The 19,175-nt window shown below is 40.0% G+C and overlaps 1 protein-coding gene and 1 long non-coding RNA gene across 2 annotated transcripts in view; one reads left to right on the top strand and one right to left on the bottom strand.

The window, feature by feature from the left end:
- The window catches only part of GPT2 (glutamic--pyruvic transaminase 2), a 31,455-nt gene that overhangs the window by 4,429 nt on the left and 7,851 nt on the right, over positions 1-19,175 (top strand). The window contains exons 2-5 of the mRNA XM_075510686.1: positions 7,181-7,270; positions 8,825-8,933; positions 16,041-16,174; positions 18,198-18,441. Of these exons, the coding sequence (XP_075366801.1) occupies positions 7,181-7,270; positions 8,825-8,933; positions 16,041-16,174; positions 18,198-18,441 (577 nt within the window). The remainder of the gene's footprint in view (positions 1-7,180; positions 7,271-8,824; positions 8,934-16,040; positions 16,175-18,197; positions 18,442-19,175) is intronic.
- LOC142413948 (uncharacterized) overlaps positions 8,845-19,175 on the bottom strand; it is a 20,220-nt gene continuing 9,889 nt past the window's right edge. The window contains exon 3 of the long non-coding RNA XR_012776938.1: positions 8,845-8,957. This is a non-coding gene — a long non-coding RNA (uncharacterized LOC142413948). The remainder of the gene's footprint in view (positions 8,958-19,175) is intronic.

The following is a 19,175-nucleotide window of genomic DNA, read 5'->3' as shown; positions in this document are numbered from 1 at the left end:
AGTCTTTCCAGCTGGAAATCTTTATGCAAAATCACTTACTTGAATCACTTTTCTTAATTTTTTTTTTTCTAATTTTGAAATTGCATCATGCTTCAAAAGTGAAAACCTGATTTCTCTTCCCCTTTGCTAATGGTAATAATCAGCTGATTCTGGCTTACTAAGGTGATACATGGAGAAAGAACCAACTTCGGCCATTTTCCTTGGTGTTTCTGGAAACTTTTTAAAGCAAGCTAGACCACAGGCATATTTTAATAAATTATTATACTCTCAATAGAACTCAAACAAATAAGATCTTTTTTCTATCCCCTCTTTTTTACACTTGCTAACAGATGGCCACCATATCAAGTATTGACTTTAATTACACTTCAGACTAGAAATTTTAGCCTGAACATGAATTCAATGCGAGAATAATGTAACCTCTGGACAGAGCCCTTCTCTTTACTTAATCAGTAATAACAAGCTAGCTTTATCTTTACATAGGCAGCACATATACCTGATTTGTTACTTTGCATTCACGCTAATTTTAACTGACCTTGTTATGGAAAGTCCCTCCATATCTCTTACTCTGACATCTCTCTCCACTTACACTCTCCTTTTTCCCCATTTCCTACATCATGTCAAGTTCTATGTCAGGTTAAGTTGGCTTATACAAACTTGCAAAGCATGTCCATATTAAACAGCATTTTAGGATCCACAAGTCAACTCATCTCACATTGGAAACTGTGCCTGGCGTAGTGTAAGTCACACAACATTACATCTCTGTTCAAAACTTTCAAGTTACTGAAGCAGAATTGTAGGCCAGAAAGGGGTAGAGGGGTGGTATACAGAGATACATTGGTAGCACGTAGAACAGGTGGTTAGCATATTCCACCACTGGGTCTGGAACTATGTGCCTTTAATGGCAATACACAGTCTCTACACATCAGCCACTGTAGTCTGACTTCCTTTTACAGTAAAAGGGTTGTACACTCATCTCCTGTGCCCATGTTTTTCATTTGCATAACTATTGCAAATAGGTTCCTGTTGCATGTTTATTCTTCAAGTCACTGGTTCACTCCCTATATTTCTGTTTAGATAATAAAACTACCAAAATCCCTTTTACTTATGTAGCTATAATCTCAGGTGGCTTCTGCTAAAGTATTTTGGTTAAAAGACTGTAGAGCTTTTTTTTTTTTTTTTTAATAATTCTTCAGGCTTTTAAATTGAATAGAAAAAATTCTGACTTAGAATCCAGACCTAATTGTAAATGTGAGTTGACTGTGTCCCTGGGAGTTGTGGAAAGATAAAACACAGTTTAGACAATGACATGCAGAAATATAATTTGACATACCAAGAAAAAGACACAAGATTGACTGGTACACCCAGTAATGAAAGATGTTAAGCTTAAATTACCATCCTATAATTTTCTGCTTTAAATACGTGACTGTGTGCACACTAAGAAAGTATCTTCCAGGCAAGAGCATTTGACCTCATTAAGATAGAACTGTTGTTCCTCAGTTGCCTGTACATGTTTCGTACAGAAGGGAATCTGTAGTAAAACCCATGTTTTTTAACAGAGGGAAAACTACTGCAGATGAAGATGAAAGAAAATCAGTTTTAAGAGTATGATTACCAAAATCATATGTTCAGAAGCACACAGTCCACAAGATCCAGTTATTTGATCTTTTCTTGTAAGCAAGAAAGCAAAGTAGCAAAATCTATTCCAAAACAGCCCTTTTCCAATAGGTCTTCAAGTTAAGAGGGTCCTAATGTCTAATCTCTTTCTAAGGAGCATTATTTTAATTCTGTCTTTTACAGTCACATTAAAATCTAGGGCTTTATTCATACAGACAAAATCTCTGAATGCAAGTGCACTTTGAACAATGTATAAGGCAAAAGTAACTTGAGGACAACTCCTGTTCTGTAATCCCTGAATCAGATTTGCCAATTAATGGTCAGCCCCACTGATTTTTTCATCTGGTATTAGGGGGCATGCAAGTCATCACTGCCATTTCAAGTCAAAATCCAGAATTTGCCTTCTCCTTCCTTCCAACAACAGTTCATGTCAGCTTGAATTACACATGCATAACACAAAGTCAAAGCCTTACTCTGTGGTAAGCAGGTCAGGTTTATTTTTCTGCTGTGAGCTGCTTTAATAAAAAGATTGGAATGCTAATTCAGGCCTTCAAGTCCCTATTAGTTAAGGGCCTCTGGGTAGCGCTTTCTTGGCCCTTTGAGAAAGGGGAAAAAAAAAGCAAGCAAGCAACTTGGCTACTACAGTGTAGATCTCAACTATGCTGAAATGTTTGGTTTTGCCAGCTCTCTTATTATACAGCTTGTTTGTGCAAGTCACAGCAAAAACGGACTCGGCTTGTGCTAAGGAAATAGCACAGTGCTTCACAGTGTGATGTTATTGCCTGATAACCATCAAGGGGAGGCTCAAAGCAATGGCAATGAAACAATGAGGAGCAGCCAAGAGTGGACAAATTCTGAAATTCAGAAATAGCTGAAATAGCTTATTGCTCTTCTGGGATGAAAAGCACCTCACATTTTCATGGCCTCCTCAAGGGAACCCTTTTCAATTCTTTCCTATCGTCATTACCAAATCCAAATCACACAAGCCTCTCTACAGACTGAGGGTTTTCCTTTGAAATGTGCTGAAGACTTTAGCAAAGACAGCTTTAGGTCAGTTTGTGCCCTTCTTTACTCTTTCTCGGCACAGTGTTACTTTGCAATTTGCCAGCATTCTTAGATGGCACCATTGTAAAGGGAACCTCCAGGAATACTAAAACTCCTAAGAGACAAACCAGCTCCTGGTAGTGCACTGCCTTCATGTTAGTTCTTTGGGATAGCGTATGTTCTGGCATCAAATTGTTTCTTTGATCAAATAATTCTCCCAACACTTCTTGCATGGTGACTCTCTCCTTGAGAGACAGCTCATCATTTCATACCGTACTCCTTACCTGCCGGGTTTCTTGAGGCCATGGGGATGTCTAGGGGAAGAGGAAGCTTCTCCAAACCTGTTTAACTACATAAAGATTTGTACTGACTCTGCACCAATGAATTCTGGTTCACATATGAAAATTCCTTCTCCCAACTTTGTGGGATACTTACAATAATCTTGTCTGATCTGCTTCAGGTTTCAGAGGCTTTTCATCTGGTCTCTTAAAAGACTGCATTTCCTCTGAGAAGAGGAGAGTGACAGAAGTAACTGCTGAAGGAACTAATTTCCAAAGAGCTTATTCCAAATCTGGGAAGATTGCTTTATTCCATTAAAATACTTTCATTACCAAGAAGACAGCAACTGAAAAAAAAATGAACACATTTTTGTATTTTCTGCTTTACATCTGAATTTGAAAGTGCAAGATGGCTTCTTCAGCTTTAAAAATGGCTACTACAATTAGTCCCTTTGCTAACAATTTCAAAAGAATGGCAGAAGATTGGCTTTTTTTCCGAGATGAAGATGAATCATGTTGTTAGGACAGTGTGAGATGCCACCAAAGGCAGAAGGCTGTAGCAGTGGTTGTTTTGTAGGGGTGGGGATTGGTTTTCCTCCTTGATGTGGTTCATACCCTCTTCAGTAGACATAAGTATCAATCTGGTACTTACTGCTCCCGAGTTTGTTATTAGAGCTCCTGTTCTGCAAGCTTCACTTTTCCAAATCTCTGCCTGCTGGCAGAGGCCAGTTGCAATCCAGTCAGACTGCCTCTAGAACACACCTTGAAAGCCTGCCTGTATTGGGAGTAAGCGAGCGAGAGAAAATATGAGAGCGAATGAGAGAGAGAGAGAGAATGAGAATGGGAATGAGAATCAAAATGAGAATGAGAATATGAGAGAGAGAAAAGCGGAATGGGGGGGCAGCTCTCTATCACTAGAAGAAAGCAAAACCATTCCAATGGCCTAGTTTCTGCGCCCCCTGTATGTTCCTTGGCTTGCCAGGGACTTAAATTGTCTCAGCACAGGCATGTTGCTGACGTGGTCAAAGACTGCTTAGCCTTCTGCAGTGAAATAAATCTTGCCCTAGCCAACTATGTCCTGTTGCAGCACTTTTCCTGCTGTTCTACAACCTGATGTTGAGGTTATCAACATCACATTCACACTTCCTCCTTTCATTCAGATCTTTTCATAGATCTTCCAAAAAGTATTTTCCATTAATCTTCCCTTGGATACCCATGCACACCAGTGCTATCACCATAGAAGAAACCTTGACACAAGTAACCAGTGACTAATGCCACTCTGTCTTAAGAATTTAAGTAGAATTCCTCCTTGAACTCATCTGCAGAGTCATAGGCACTGTCTAGACTTCCCTTGATGCCAGCTTCTGATACTCCTGCTTTGAAACTTTGACTCATTAGCATTCAACACTTGTTCTTGCCTGTTACTGTTCCTGTTCCTTCTTTCTGAAATGGTAAGATGAGACTTTTTGTTCTGGAGGAATCAAAACTAAATCTGAACAACTTCTGATATTCCTTCTTTCCATAGAAAGATTGGAAATCAAGTAATAGAAAAAGATGAGGAAAAAACTAAGTAGTCATAACAATTTTTTTCTAGATTTCACTAGGAGGGGATATAGTGAATCTCATGAAGACAGTTCTAAACAATTGCTGATATTAACTCATTACCAGACAAGGCAAAGGCCCCAGTTATTTAAAAGCATCTCTCTTTTGAAAGACAAAAAGGGCAACAGCTCTTATAGCTGAGACCAAGAAATACAAGTTAGTCAAGAGGACCATGGGCCTTTAAGCAGGTATGTGGGAACAGTGTGTACAACACAGAAAACCTAATTGTTCCTTCTCTACCAGGATTTTACAGTAACATAACTGTTATGTATGTTTTGCTATTTTCTCCACATGATCATTTTAGTAGCAAAGGTAGCGTGGGATTTATGGAGTAGGTGATTATTATATACTTGCAGTTGATGCCCAAAGGCAGTGATGGCATAAACACTGAGTTCGGCACTAGCAGAGATCTGGATGGTATCAGTGCTAGTAAGCTACAACGTTATTTACAATAAACCTGACACAGACACCAAAAAGGTCTGTTACCTTTGTTGTAAAGGCTGTACCACTATAAAAACTCCAAAGGTACATTATGAAAGCAGGGTACCTTCCAGCATTTCACTAACCAAACAAGCAATCATTTTTTATTGCAGATCACAATAGTATTTGTGTGCAAAACCCATCTAATTTGTCTAACATAATATATTTATGTTGTTAGGGGGTTTTTTGTTCCGTTTTTAATCTGGTAAAACAGGGTATTTCTGTTTCATCTTATTGCTGAGAACTGCTATTTTTTTTAGACTGCCTAACTTAAGGCATCGCTTAATCTTTAACGAATTTGTATTACTGTGCAAGTCTAGTGAGACTGATTCAGTTTGCTGTAAGAATGACCAAATGCAACCAAAATCTGTGGGAATTTTTCTTAATTTCATGCAAACTGAATTTGTTCTCCTTCTACATGTATCTTTCTTTTCCTGCTTATTTGTAAATTAGAATGAAACAATGTTGTGCTATCAGTGGACCCCAGATAGTTTGAAAATAACCTATTTCTAGCTGTTTGCATTTCTCATAAATTGCTAAACTTCAGCCTCAGATACCTGTAATCTTTATGTGGCATCCCTATTCCCAATTCTTTATTTAAGGTTGAAATACAACTCTTATTTAGGCACTCACTTAGATCAGCAAACATAAAAGCAAATTACTTGATGGACTCAGTATGTCACTTTCAGTTATTTTACATGAACATTTTTTTTTCAATTCCTGCCAAATTTAAGGCCATATAAAATTGACCTTTTTGAGTCAGGATCACATAAGTCCAATTGTCTTGTTTTAATGCCATTTCTAACTACCTATTTAATTTCAAAAGAAAAACCTAAATGCTATCAGTTATATGATGGACTGGATCTGTAGTGGGAATTTGAATCACATTACCACACAACCTCTCAGCCACATTACGCAGCTGTAAACCTCCAAATCTTGGCATACCTGGGAATTTGTATCCCTGGTGACTACTAATATTTTGGTCATTGTTATCTTTGCACATCTGGGTTCCGGTCTGTCATTGAAGTCCAACACATAATCCATAGTAGAAAAGCAAAAATTAGTTAAGGCTTGCCAGCCACATATTCTGTATCCAAAGCCAATAACTTGCTGTAAATGCATGGGCCAGGAAGAGGCTTTGTGAGTTCAGTGCACAGCCAGAGCAGGTTGTTATATGTAATTTTGTACAGAAAACTAATCGGTCTAATTTTGCAGTTCATTAGTCCATATGACAATTCTGTCTCTGTTAGAAGGCCTCCCTACTATCTCTCATACTTAAATATACATTAGAAAAGCTATCAATTTGTTTTTGCCTATCTCATTTATTCTTCTTGTAATGTTAGCCTTTACTTTTTTATCTTTTTTATTTAAATCAATGGTGCTTTTTTCTACCAGTCAGTTCCTTCCCTTTTTTCCCTTATTTTATTTTGCTTTTTGAAGAGCTGTGATTGCTAATCAACATTCATCAACTGTCTTCCCTCTGTTCTCATGATGTATTCAGTTCCTCACAGGAAAAATGGCTGTCTGTTCAGATTTCAGTGATTAGGAAGCTTTTAAATATTCATGGTGATTATTTAGCACTTCTGCTGTTTATCATATAGAGCCTCACTATGTTGTATTTTGTAAAACATCTGTATATGGAAAAGTAGGGTCATCCCACAATGAATATATAATCTAAATAGCAAATAAATAATCAAGCAGTATCTTTACTCTTTTTACTCTAAAAAGTACTAACAGTCTTGAGGTTTCTTTTCTTGGTGGATTTCTCAAATGTCCTCAAATTGTTTAGCTTCTTGACTGATCCATCCCTCCCTTAGATGTATCAAACAAGTTGCTCTAATACTGACAATTCAAAATGCCTCTTTTTCATCTTTTCTACTTCAACGTGTAGTTTCCAGGCAAGTCAATCTCTTACTTATAGCTAGCAGAAAAAAAAAGCCAGCCTATAATTTAAAAATGTGTCACAGGCAGCATCATTTCTGTAAAGCATCTAAGATTTACTGGCAGTATTGTATAAGAAATGCACTAAGCTTTACATTAAACACTATCTGTTCTGAGATTAGGCACTGCTTAGTTACAGCCATATGACAGATACCAAAAAAGAGGAATTCTTTATCATCTGCTTCAGCCCTAACAATACATTGTGAATCATCTCTTTTTAGGGAATCAAAAAACCTTTTACTGAAGTAATTAAAGCCAACATTGGAGATGCACAGGCAATGGGACAAAGGCCAATCACCTTCCTCCGTCAGGTAAGAATATTATAAAATATTATTCTTGATTTTTTATTAGATTACCAAGAATGCCTTAAAATCTGTCTGATGTGTATTAGTAAAAATTATTCCCTAGATGCACTTAGACTTAAAATAGTTCTTTCGTAAAGAATTAGAAATTTTGATTTCTGAGACGAAGTCCTATACCTTGCTTGCTGAGTGTCCTCTTTCAACACAGTAGCTTTCCTTACTTTTCAGATCATTCCCCATCCATACTTTCTTCTACCACTTTTATGTTATCAGTCAGCACATTCATTATCAACAATGCACTTCAAAAAATAAAGTGGTTGTCTTCAAAGAAAAAAGCAAATGCTTTTCTTATTCTGACAGTATACTTTAAGATCTGCATGCGGTTTGGTGCAACTAGTTGTTTTGTTGCTGATTTTGCACATTTTACCTCTGGGCAAGCTAATTGGTAGGTTAACTTTTAGGAGAGACTACAACAGAATCCACATTTGTATCTTATTCCTAAAACACAAGCAAGATTTAAAACTAGTATTATGTTATTTACTGAGCATCCCTTACACACACATGTAAAATCCTCAGTCTATAATAATGTAAATTCAGACAGTTCCAGGACGAACTGAAGCCATATCAAACTGGGAGTCCAGGTGATGAGATTAGAAAATTGAGCTATACAGCAAACTGTCAGCAAACTAGGAAGACCAGAGCTTCTTACAAATTATTCAGATCCAATGTTATTAAAGAAAATACTGGGTAAACAGGAAATCCTCTCTCCCCATAACCGTATGCACACATGGATTTTAGTCATTGTCCCACAAGATGACAATAGCCTTTCCATATTACCAATTCTTAGCCAATTCTTTAGTCATTGTGCCACAAGATGACAACAGCCTATCCATATTACACCATGTAAGCATAAAAATGAGAGAGAGACTGGAACAAATTAAGATGATCTCAAGCAAGATCTCTAGATTCTTTGTGTCTTACATTCCTTCATAAACTTAATTCTGCTAGGTCATGTTTCTACTTTTACTATGTTCTATATCACCACTTCTTTTTTAATTAAATTTTTCCCACAAATTAAAATTAGTAGTAACTATAAGTTATTTTTGGGAAGGATTATTAGAACATGCAACTGGAACTTCAAAATTTGATTGTACATCTCAGTTCTGCTCCATATTTAAACTCTTGATTTCTTGTCAATAAAGTGGGCTAGTAATACACAAAGAGTGGAGGATAGAGCTATTTAGAGAAAACATGCATAAATAACTGTGTGTTACTCTGTTTGCACTATGCATAGCTCACCTGGACTCCAATCTTCACTGTCCATAATACAAATAGTTAATAATTCTATAACTGTTTTTATCAGCAGAAGTTGGAACCTGGTAAGATTTCTTCGTTTCTGTAAGCACTACCCTTAAAAAAACAACTGCAAACTCTTCATCAATAACCTTTGTTTTAAATTAGCTAGTATTTGTGATCTTCATTTCCAAGGAAAGTTAACAGTAATATTACCAACTTAAAATAACCATTGAGAAGTGGCCAATTTACATTTTCTTGGCCCTCTAGGTAGTGGCACTGTGTACATACCCAAACCTGTTGGACAGCCCAAGTTTTCCAGAAGATGCCAAAAACCGAGCCAGACGCATCTTGCAGGGTTGTGGAGGAAACAGCTTAGGTAAGTGTCTGTTTCAAGTTGCTCCTGTTGGTATTAGAATCAACAAAGGTAGTTTCAATATCTGCAGTGCTGAAATTTCTTAATTGTGTTTTATATGATTACAAGTCAAATGGGAGATGGCTTCAGGCAAAATGATAGGGGGGAAGCTCACGGTGCTGCCTACTGATAAGCAGTGACTAATAGTGCAACTTTTTGATGAGACTTGTCACAGAAGAGGACAAGATGATGATTATACAGTTATGGAGCCCTCGCCACAATAACATCTAGGCATAACCCTAAACAGAATGCTGAGCTTTTTGCATTAGAAAGGTAAGTGGCAGAGAGTACTAGTGAAGCTTTGTTACTGTTCTTATGACATCTGTTAATCCTGGGCTCTGACAGCTGTGCCTTCTGCTAAGTCTAGGTGGGGCTGTTTACAATTTTATCATCTCTAGATGCTTCTCTGCCAAGGAGTTTACTGTCCCTGTAATGATGGTATCAACAAACAATATATGTCCATCTCAGCTGATCCAGGTCACAGTCCTGTATCATAATTTTGAACCATCAGTCCAAGTATGTTTGTCAGGATATGAACTGGGATATCAGAAACTCAGGTACCAAGGTGATAATTTTCTGCAAAGGGAAAGCTACACAGCTGAAAAGTGGTAGCTTTTTACTTAGCCAAGATAGTTTTAACTGAAGATGTTAAAGCCCTGTTTCTCCAAGGTAAAATAACCCTTGAAAGAACTAAAGAACTCTGTTCTTCAACCACAGTTCCTGCAAGACTATATGCATAATATACACATAAATAAGTACAAACTTGCATATTCAGTAGAGAGAAAATGGAAGAGACAAATTCTTTATCATCTAGCAACTGTACTGCCTACTTGTACCTGGGAAATGCCACTAGAATTTCTACTCTGCAGATAGTGTTACAGCTGCTGGGTACGGCAAAGAATCTGGCACACTTAATTACCCTCTTTCAGGGAGGCTAACAGTGACATTTCAGAGTACGTATTAGAGTAATGGGCATATTTCTTAATCTTTGTGATTGCAGTGTCTATTTGCACTGGCATATTTTGAGAGTAGGTGCTGTGAAACTTAACAACATAAACAAAACCTAAATAGTGGTTACGTTAGCAGTATTTCAGCCTTGGACTATTCCTAACAACACAGCCGAATACAGAATGTATTTTATCTTCACCTTTTTTTCATTGGTTTTGTTTCTATATGTAGAACATTAAAAATACATTTATCAAAGCTGAGAAATTCCTCTACCTCCATGAATTCCTTTCCTGGCTTACTTTGGATCAATTAATCCACATAGTACTAGTTGTCATGTAAAAGTTACTGGGGATACATTTGAATTTTGCCTCAATCTTTCTCTGTAGTGATATTCAAATTCAGGGACACGGTAAGAGTTCTCAGAATGCTGGGTCTTGGCCCGGTGCGGGAGTGAAATGAAAGGAATTCAGCCTTGCATGATATTTCAGAAATATGTTGAGTCTGTACAAAATCCCCTTTTAGGCAGAAGATAACATATTTCAGGTAATTTGCGTTAGCTTAGTAGAAGCTGAGGCAGTAGGCTTGAAACAGTTGCAATATTCAAATAAGATTATCATTCTGAATCCACTCTTTTAATTTCAGTGGACAAATTGAAGTTCTGTAAGTAACTGGAGTCTAAATGATTTTTTTGCTGGTATGATAGAACAACTGTCCCTCTAAATTCCTGAGAACTAAAACCACTGTAGACCTTACTCATCTGCTGTACTGGTTTATGCCTTCTCTCCACCCTCCCTGTTTCCAGTATCATGTATCAGCCCCTTCTCTTGGCCTCAGTTGCTCATCAGACTCTGTACAGCACTCCATAAACACGCAGTCTGAGGCAAGTGGATGTGCAGCTGAATGGAAGTTACTCCTATCACGTTGTTGGTAGTCTGACAACTTACTGCTATTCTCTTCATGGCTGAGAAGGAGAAATTGGCTTTCTTGGGAAAAAGCAAAGGTCAGAAACTGATCCCTCCATGTAGCTTTAAGTGCTGTGTTGTGTTCTAATAGAACCTTATTTTCAAAAAATTTGTCAATCCAACACAGAAGTGGCTTCACTACATATGGTTAAGCTATTAGAAGCATTGTACCCACATCTATACTGGCCTATTTAAATGTATTAATTGCAAAGTTAATATGAATGTCTTGACCTCTGGATATGAACTAGAATAACCTCACTTCCAATGAATGTTCATTTGGCAAAACCCTACTCATAGTATTGAGTCTTGCTACTTCCAGACTATGTATGAAGGCTCAGATATGTCCTCAACTTCTGTGTGTTCAAATACTCTGGGATTCCTTTGACATCACTTACTTTGCATGTGGGATAACTGTCATATCTTTCCAGGCAGTTGAGAAATTTATCCCTTCCTATATATAAAAACGTCTAATATATGCACATGCAACTTTTTGGGTTGGGTTTATTTATTTGCATCCCACAGTGCAAACAGATGGGTTCTAGTCAAAGCTATCAATTGAGTACAATTAAGTGTAGAAGACCTGAAAATTGAATTCAGGTCTTCTGTATAACACAGAACCACAGAATCACACAGGTTGGAAAAGACCTTTAAGATCATCGAGTCCAACCGTTGAACTAACACTACCAAGACCACCACTATACCATGTCCCTAAGCACCTCATCCAAACGTCTTTTCAATACTTCCAGGGATGGCGACTCAACCACCTCCCTGGGCAGCCTGTTCCAATGCTTGATAACCCTTTCAGTGAAGTAAAATTTCCTAATATCCAGTCTAAACCTCCCCTGGCGCAACTTGAGGCCATTTCCTCTCGTCCTATCACTTGTTACCTGGGAGAAGACACCGACCCCCACCTCTCTACAACCTCCTTTCAGGTAGTTGTAGGGAGCGAGAAGGTCTCCCCTCAGCCTCTGCTTCTCCAGGCTAAACAACCCCAGTTCCCTCAGCCGCTCCTCATAAGACTTGTGCTCCAGACCCTTCACCAGCTTCGTTGCCTTTCTTTGGACACACTCCAGCAACTCAATGTCTCTCTTGTAGCGAGGGGCCCAAAACTGAACACAGTATTCGAGGTGCGGCCTCACTAGTGCCGAGTACAGGGGCATGATCACTTCTCTACACCTGCTGGCCACGCTATTCCTGATACAAGCCAGGATGCCATTGGCTTTCTTGGCCACCTGGGCACACTGCAGGCTCATATTCAGCCAGCTGTCAACCAACACCCCCAGGTCCTTTTCCGCCAGGCAGCTTTCCAGCCACTCTTCCCCAAGCCTGTAGCGTTGCATGGGGTTTTTGTGGCCCAAGTGCAGGACCTTGCACTTGGCCTTGTTGAACCTCATACAATTGGCCCCAGCCCATCAATCCAGCCTGTCCAGGTCCCTCTGCAGAGCCTTCCTCCCCTCAAGCAGATCAACACTCCTGCCCAATTTGGTGTCATCTGCAAACTTACTGAGGGTGCACTTGATCCCCTCGTCCAGATCATTGATAAAGATACTAAACAGCACTGGCCCGAACACAGAGTCCTGGGGAACACCGCTTGTGACCGGCCACCAACTGGAGTAAACTCCATTCACCACCACTCTTTGGGCCCGGCCATCCAGCCAGTTCTTTACCCAGCGAAGAGTACACCCGTCCAAGCCATGAGCAGCCAGTTTCTCCAGGAGAATGCTGTGGGAAACCGTGTCAAAGGCTTTGCTGAAGTCTAGATAGACAACATCCACAGACTTCCCCTCATCCACTAGGCGGGTCACCTTGTCGTAGAAGGAGATCAGGTTGGTCAAGCAGGACCTGCCTTTCCTAAACCCATGCTGGCTGGGCTTGATCCCTTGGTTATTCTCTACATGCCATGTGATGGCACTCAAGATGATCTGCTCCATCAGCTTCCCCGGTACTGAGGTCAGGCTGACAGGCTTGTAGTTCCCCGGGTCCTCCTTCCAGCCCTTCTTGTAGATGGGTGTCACATTTGCTAATCTCCAGTCAACTGGGACCTCCCCAGTTAGCCAGGACTGCTGGTAAATGATGGAAAGGGGCTTGGTGAGCACATCTGCCAGTTCCTTCAGTACTCTCGGGTGGATCTCATCAGGCCCCATAGACTTGTGAGTGTCTAAGTGGTGCAGCAGGCCACTAACCATTTCACCCTGGATTATGGGGGCTCCACTCTGGTCCCCGTCCCTATCTTCTGACTTGGGGGGCTGGGTACCCAGAGAACAATTGGCCCTACTATTAAAGACTGAGGCAAAGAAGGCATTAAGTACCTCAGCCTTTTCCTCATCCTTGGTCACTGTGTTCCTTCCCCTGTCTACTAGAGGCTGGAGATTCTCCTTAGCTCTCCTTTTGCTGCTAATGTATTTGAAGAAGTATTTTCTATTGTATTTTATGGCAGTAGCCAGATTGAGCTCCAGCTTGGCTTTGGCCCTTCTAATTTTCTCCCTGCACAACCTCGCTACACCTTTGTAGTCCTCCTGAGTTGCTTGCCCCTTCTTCCAGAGGTCGTAGACTCTCCTCTTTTTCCCGAGTTCTAGCCAAAGCTCTCTATTCAGCCAGGCCGGTCTTCTTCCCTGCCGGCTCATCTTTCGGCACCTGGGGACAGCCTGCTCTTGTGCCTTTAGGACTTCCTCCTTAAAGAAAGTCCAGCCTTCCTGGACTCCTTTGCCCTTTAGGGCTGCCTCCCAGGGGACTCTCTCAACCAGTCTCCTAAACAGGCCAAAGTCTGCCCTCAGGAAGTCTAAGGTGGCAGTTCTGCTGATCCCCCTTGTTGCTTCTTCAAGTATCAAACTCTGTCATTTCATGATGACTCTGCCCAAGACAGCCTCCAACCATCACATGGCTCACAAGTCCTTCTCTGTTCGTGAACAAGAGGTCCAGCGGGGCACCTTCCCTAGTTGGCTCACTCACCAGCTGTGTGAGGAAGTTATCTGCCACACGCTCCAGGAACCTCCCAGACTGTTTCCTCTCTGCTGTATTGTATTTCCAGCAGACATCCAGGAGGTTGAAGTCCCCCACAAGAACAAGGGCTAGTGATTGTGAGGCTTCTCCAGCTGCTTATAGAATAGTTTGTCTGTCTCCTCATCCTGGTTGGGTGGTCTGTAACAGACTCTCACCACAATATCTGCCTTGTTGGCCTTCCCCCTGATTCTTACCCATAGACAGTCAACCCTATCGTCGCCATCATTAAGCTCTAAACTATCCAAACACTCCCTAACATACAGGGCTACCCCACCGCTCTTCCTGCCTTGCCTATCCCTCCTGAAGAGTTTATAGCCATCCATCGCCGCACTCCAGTTGTGCGAGTCATCCCACCATGTTTCCGTGATGGCAACCATATCATAGTTTTCCTGGTGTACAATGGCTTCCAGCTTCTCCTGCTTGTGGCCCATGCTGCATGCATTGGTATAGAGGCACTTCATCTGGGCTGTCGTCCGTGTCTCCTTCACAGAGGAACACCCCGTGTGTGCTTTGAGGTGTTTCACTGGCGTTTCCCTCTTGGCTCCTATTACCTCAGTATCCCCTAGCTCAACTCTGTACAACTTCAACTGTGCCCCAGTGTACCCCGCACATCTCAGAGACACAGGCTGAGTGCCCTCGCTGGCACCCGCTCCCTCTAACCGTGGCACGTCGTCCCTCAGCTTCTCTCGAGCAAGCCTGATATTATCCCCCTCCCCCTTCGAGTCTAGTTTAAAGCTCTGTCGATGAGCCCTGCAAGCTCCTGAGCAAAGATTCTCTTTCCTCTTTGAGAAAGGTGAATCCCTCAGACGCCAGCAAACTTGGTGCTGTGTAGGCCATCCCATTATCGAAAAAGCTAAAACCATGGTGATGACACCAGCCACAGAGCCCTGAGTTAATAGATTGGGTACCTCTGTTCCTTCTAGTGTCGCTGCCCACAACTGGAAGGAGAGAGGAGAAAATAACCTGTGCTCCAGAGTATATCCTCACTGAGTAATGGGACTCAGCCCTCAATGGAGCACAAGACAGAATGACAGCTTAGGTTTGTCCTCCTACTTTAACAGCAGCTTCCTAGCTGTGGTCAAAGACCATGTATAGACCCAATATAACTTTTAGTAAAAGTAAACATTTAGGACATCAGGGAACTTTGTGCCCTGAATTACCATTTTGTCCCATGCAATTGTGCAGTACTTGTAAAGGTTCTTTGTCTTCATAAATTATGCTTTCACAGAAGTATTATCAGGCAGACTACTAGCATATAACTGAGTGATGAGAGTTAAGTCAGGCACAATTATTCCACTCCACCCAACAAGCAAAGAAGATTCTGCAGCTTCATGACAGTGTCCTAAATTAGATCTATACTTGTCACTTCATTGTCCATCAGTCTTAGGCTTCATAGCTTGAATCCATTCCTCACCTGGGCTTAGGCTTATTTTTACTCTTTATTTGTTGCACATGCTCAGCAATGATGCACACAGGCATCTAACATCTTACTTTATTTCAGATTATTAGTTGTGCTCTGTAACCTGCACATGAGGCTCTGTAACCTGCACATGAGGATCACCCCAGACTGGGTGTTTCTGCTACAAGTAACTGAAAAGTGGTTGTAGGAGATGCTGTGGGGGGCGAGAGAAGCAGTTTAGGATTTTTTGGGTTTCAGACTGTGGGAGAAAATGGTACTATATTATTTTCATATTGCAAATAGAAATCTTATTTTCATCATAGATTCGAAGAAGTTATTTTCCTTTCTATTGCACATGCTACCTCTGTTCCTTGTTCCCATTACTTAAATAGGTGTTGGTTGACATTCTGAAGTGGTTTTCGACATAAAGAAAGCAACTGGGAGATAGACAGTCAAAATGGGATTGCTGTCCCAGTTTGCAAAGTAGGCTTTTAAATCCTACTTTTTACCAAAGCAGTATATTATTTTTGTATTTTAGTGATACTTATTATAATATTTGTCTAATTCCAAATGAATTATTTTGCTCTATGAACAAACCAACACCCTTTCCTACTCCTTGAAAAAAAAAAGCCAATCCTGGGGATCCAAAGCCCTCATATATACAAACTACTTCATACAATACTAGCTCAGGAGTTTTGCTAGCAAAGAGAAAATCTGATGTTCATTGAACTCAATTCTCATCTCATTCTCTATTTTTCACAGGATCTTACAGTGCCAGTCAAGGTATAAATTGCATCCGTGAAGATGTTGCTTCATATATTGAAAGAAGAGATGGAGGGGTTCCTGCAGATCCAGATAACATATATCTTACCACTGGGGCAAGTGATGGTATTGCTGTAAGTGTTAAAGTTAAATCTGTCTCTTCTTGGTATAAACTATAATTTATCAGTTACCTTTGGAAATACAGATATCTGTTGAACATCTGGTCTCACAAACTCCTGAGTTTGATCTAACAGATGCTGAAGTCACATTAAGTGGATATCCAGTACATCCAATTATGTGAATGTAAGATGCCAGCTAAGAAACAAGCACGTGGAGACAAAGTCTCTTAATATACATTAACTTGTACCTTTTGTAAAGGTAGTATAAACTACATAGGTGCCTAAATATAAATTTAGGAGATTCAGACTAAATAATGGTGTCCTCAGTGGTTAAGATACATAAGCACTGAAGATTAGAGGGTATGAATCAGTGGCAGAGAGAAGAGGGAATGACCTTGGAGGTAAGACGTCTCAGCAGCTCTTCTTCCTAGTAAACTCTCTGCTAGTGCTGATTAATGCCAGTGAAAATCCCAAAGATCTATTTCAGTAGCCAGCCTGTTTGGGAAAAACTTCAGGTTTTGGCTTCAACCAAGGTTCAAAGATGGTCCTCCGTTTAAACAGGAATAACTGTCTCTATTAGAATTTTCCTTTACACAGACACATTTACTGATATTACAACAACCAGCAGTTCTTTGCTTTCATTAAGGCAGCCTTTTATAGCTTGTTTGTAAAAGTTGTTTTTTTTTTAAATGACATCTAGTGGCAGAGTTCAGAGTAACAATGTTCTGACATGAACAGTTCTCCAGATGTCTTTAGTGAATTGGTTTTCCAGAGTTTATGAAGCCAAGTGTTATACTGGCAGCTTGTCAGGAATGGCAGCGTAGCATACCAAATCTGTACCATGCTTATTTGATTTCACCAGTGATGAAAATTCAGCAGTACAATGAGTCTCATTATTTGGCACTTCCAAGAATAAAACAACTATTGTTTCATAACTTGGGGGACAGAGGGTGTTAAAGAGTTTTTAAATTTGCATTTGGTCCTGATTATACATTTTGGATGCTTGGTATTTTTAAACTAGTGGTGGGTACAAAATTATGTTGATTACAAATCATTAGCTTAGCAGCTGAGTTAGTATGTGATGAGAGGCACAGCAAGGCAGATTTTGTTCTAGAACCAACAAGAAATTTAAAGGATACCGCTGTTATATCTGAAGAGATATTTTTGTTTTTACACTATCAATTATATGTTGATAAGGATGCCTGCTTTGATTGCACATGTACTTCAGAGTTCTCCCTTGATTATAAAGGCAAGAAATCTCTCCACTTCCTGCACCAAATGCACTCTTTTATTTAATTCACATGTAAAAAGCCTACACATAGACACACAGAGACACACAGCTGTTGGGCACAGGTAAATCCTCTGGACTGACCTTAGCACAAGCATTACATTTCTGTCTGTATCTTCTGCGCATAAACTATGTATGATACATTAGATTTCCATCCCAAGACATGCAGACTCTTGGTGTCTTCTATTACTTGAAACCGTAACGTGAGTCTTTAGCTTTGTTCCCACCTCACCACAATTGCTCCTAATCTAAAACACGTCTCTCTGTTCCAAAGAAGAACCTCCACAGGCCCCAGTTCTAATTTCTGGTTTTATTTATTGGTGTCTTGTGTTTAGTGAGATAAAATGAGTGGAAGGCAACAAGCAACAACTAGCTGAGGCTTCTTTGCTTACAACTGGGCACAGCAGAAAAATCATAATCTTGATATTCCTGTTTCCAACTTTCCCTCTAGCCTTGTGCTCACAATGTTTTTCCTAAATTTTGCAGTTGATCAGACAAGACCTTTAGAAGCCGTGACATGCAGAGGAATTCCATTAAGCTGAGTTAGACCATCCTCACTCAGCCAGTAACTTAACTTGAAATAAATAAATGCCCTTTGATATGAGAAAATGACTGTATACTTCTGGAGTAGAAATCTACATTAACTCTAGATTTTTTAAGAAGGAAGAGCAGTAACTTATTCTAGAGTATACTACTAATTCTGGTGTGTGACTTTTTTTTTTTTTTTTTTAATTCCTACTTTTTCCCCAGACAATTTTAAAGATCCTGGTCTCAGGAGGTGGAAAATCCCGAACAGGAGTGATGATCCCTATACCACAATATCCCTTATATTCAGCAGTCATATCTGAACTAGATGCTATCCAGGTGAACTACTATTTGGATGAAGAAAATTGCTGGGCTCTAGATGTGAATGAACTTCGTCGTTCCTTGAATGAAGCTAAGGCATATTGCAATCCAAAAGTCCTCTGCATCATCAACCCTGGGAATCCCACAGGTCTACAGCAATTTTGTTTAATGGATGGGTTTTAAGACCAATTTTTTTTTCTTCTTTCATTCGACATTGCAGGCAAATCCTAAATACATATCGAATAGATATGTAAAGCTGAATTCTAGCAATCAGTGCTCTAAGTAGGATAGTATGTCATACTTGTAGAAACTTATTTTCAGTATCATGGAACTCCGGGCATTTGGGAAGAGAGGAGGGAGCAGGTTCACTTCACTGGATCCCATTTAAAGCCACTGCTTCCACTGAACTTTTGCAGATTTGTGGAATGACTTTCAGTCACTTTTGGTCTTTATCAAGGATCTTGTCTCTGACATGGCCTGTAGCCTCTTGCCTCTGAGAGGCAATGACTACAGATGCACTCTGAACCCAGGGGCAACCACTGCCTCCCTCAGAATAATTTAGCTTTTTGAGTAGTTGAGGTTGATTAGTGAGAAACTAGCTCCCACTTAACCATCATGCGAGTATTTCAAATGATCAGTTATACACAGAGTACTCTTAATCAGTTATTGATTGATTACTGTATCTCACACTTCCTTTGCTTGAGATGGACTAAGTTACCATAACTGAACCATAATTGGTTCAATTGAACCATAATTCCTCCAAAAATGTTCCTCAATTTCACACTTAGTGAATTGAATTCTAAAATTCAATAGCATTTTTCATTTTTCTGAGAAAGGGGGATATCTTATTGAAAAGCTAGTAGTCTAACTAGGTCTGGGAGA

Source organism: Mycteria americana, chromosome 8 (genome assembly GCF_035582795.1).
Source record: "Mycteria americana isolate JAX WOST 10 ecotype Jacksonville Zoo and Gardens chromosome 8, USCA_MyAme_1.0, whole genome shotgun sequence".
In the NCBI taxonomy this organism is placed as follows: domain Eukaryota; kingdom Metazoa; phylum Chordata; class Aves; order Ciconiiformes; family Ciconiidae; genus Mycteria; species Mycteria americana.
The sequence above is the reverse complement of the archived record's forward strand: the minus strand, read 5'-3'. Positions and strand labels throughout refer to the sequence as shown.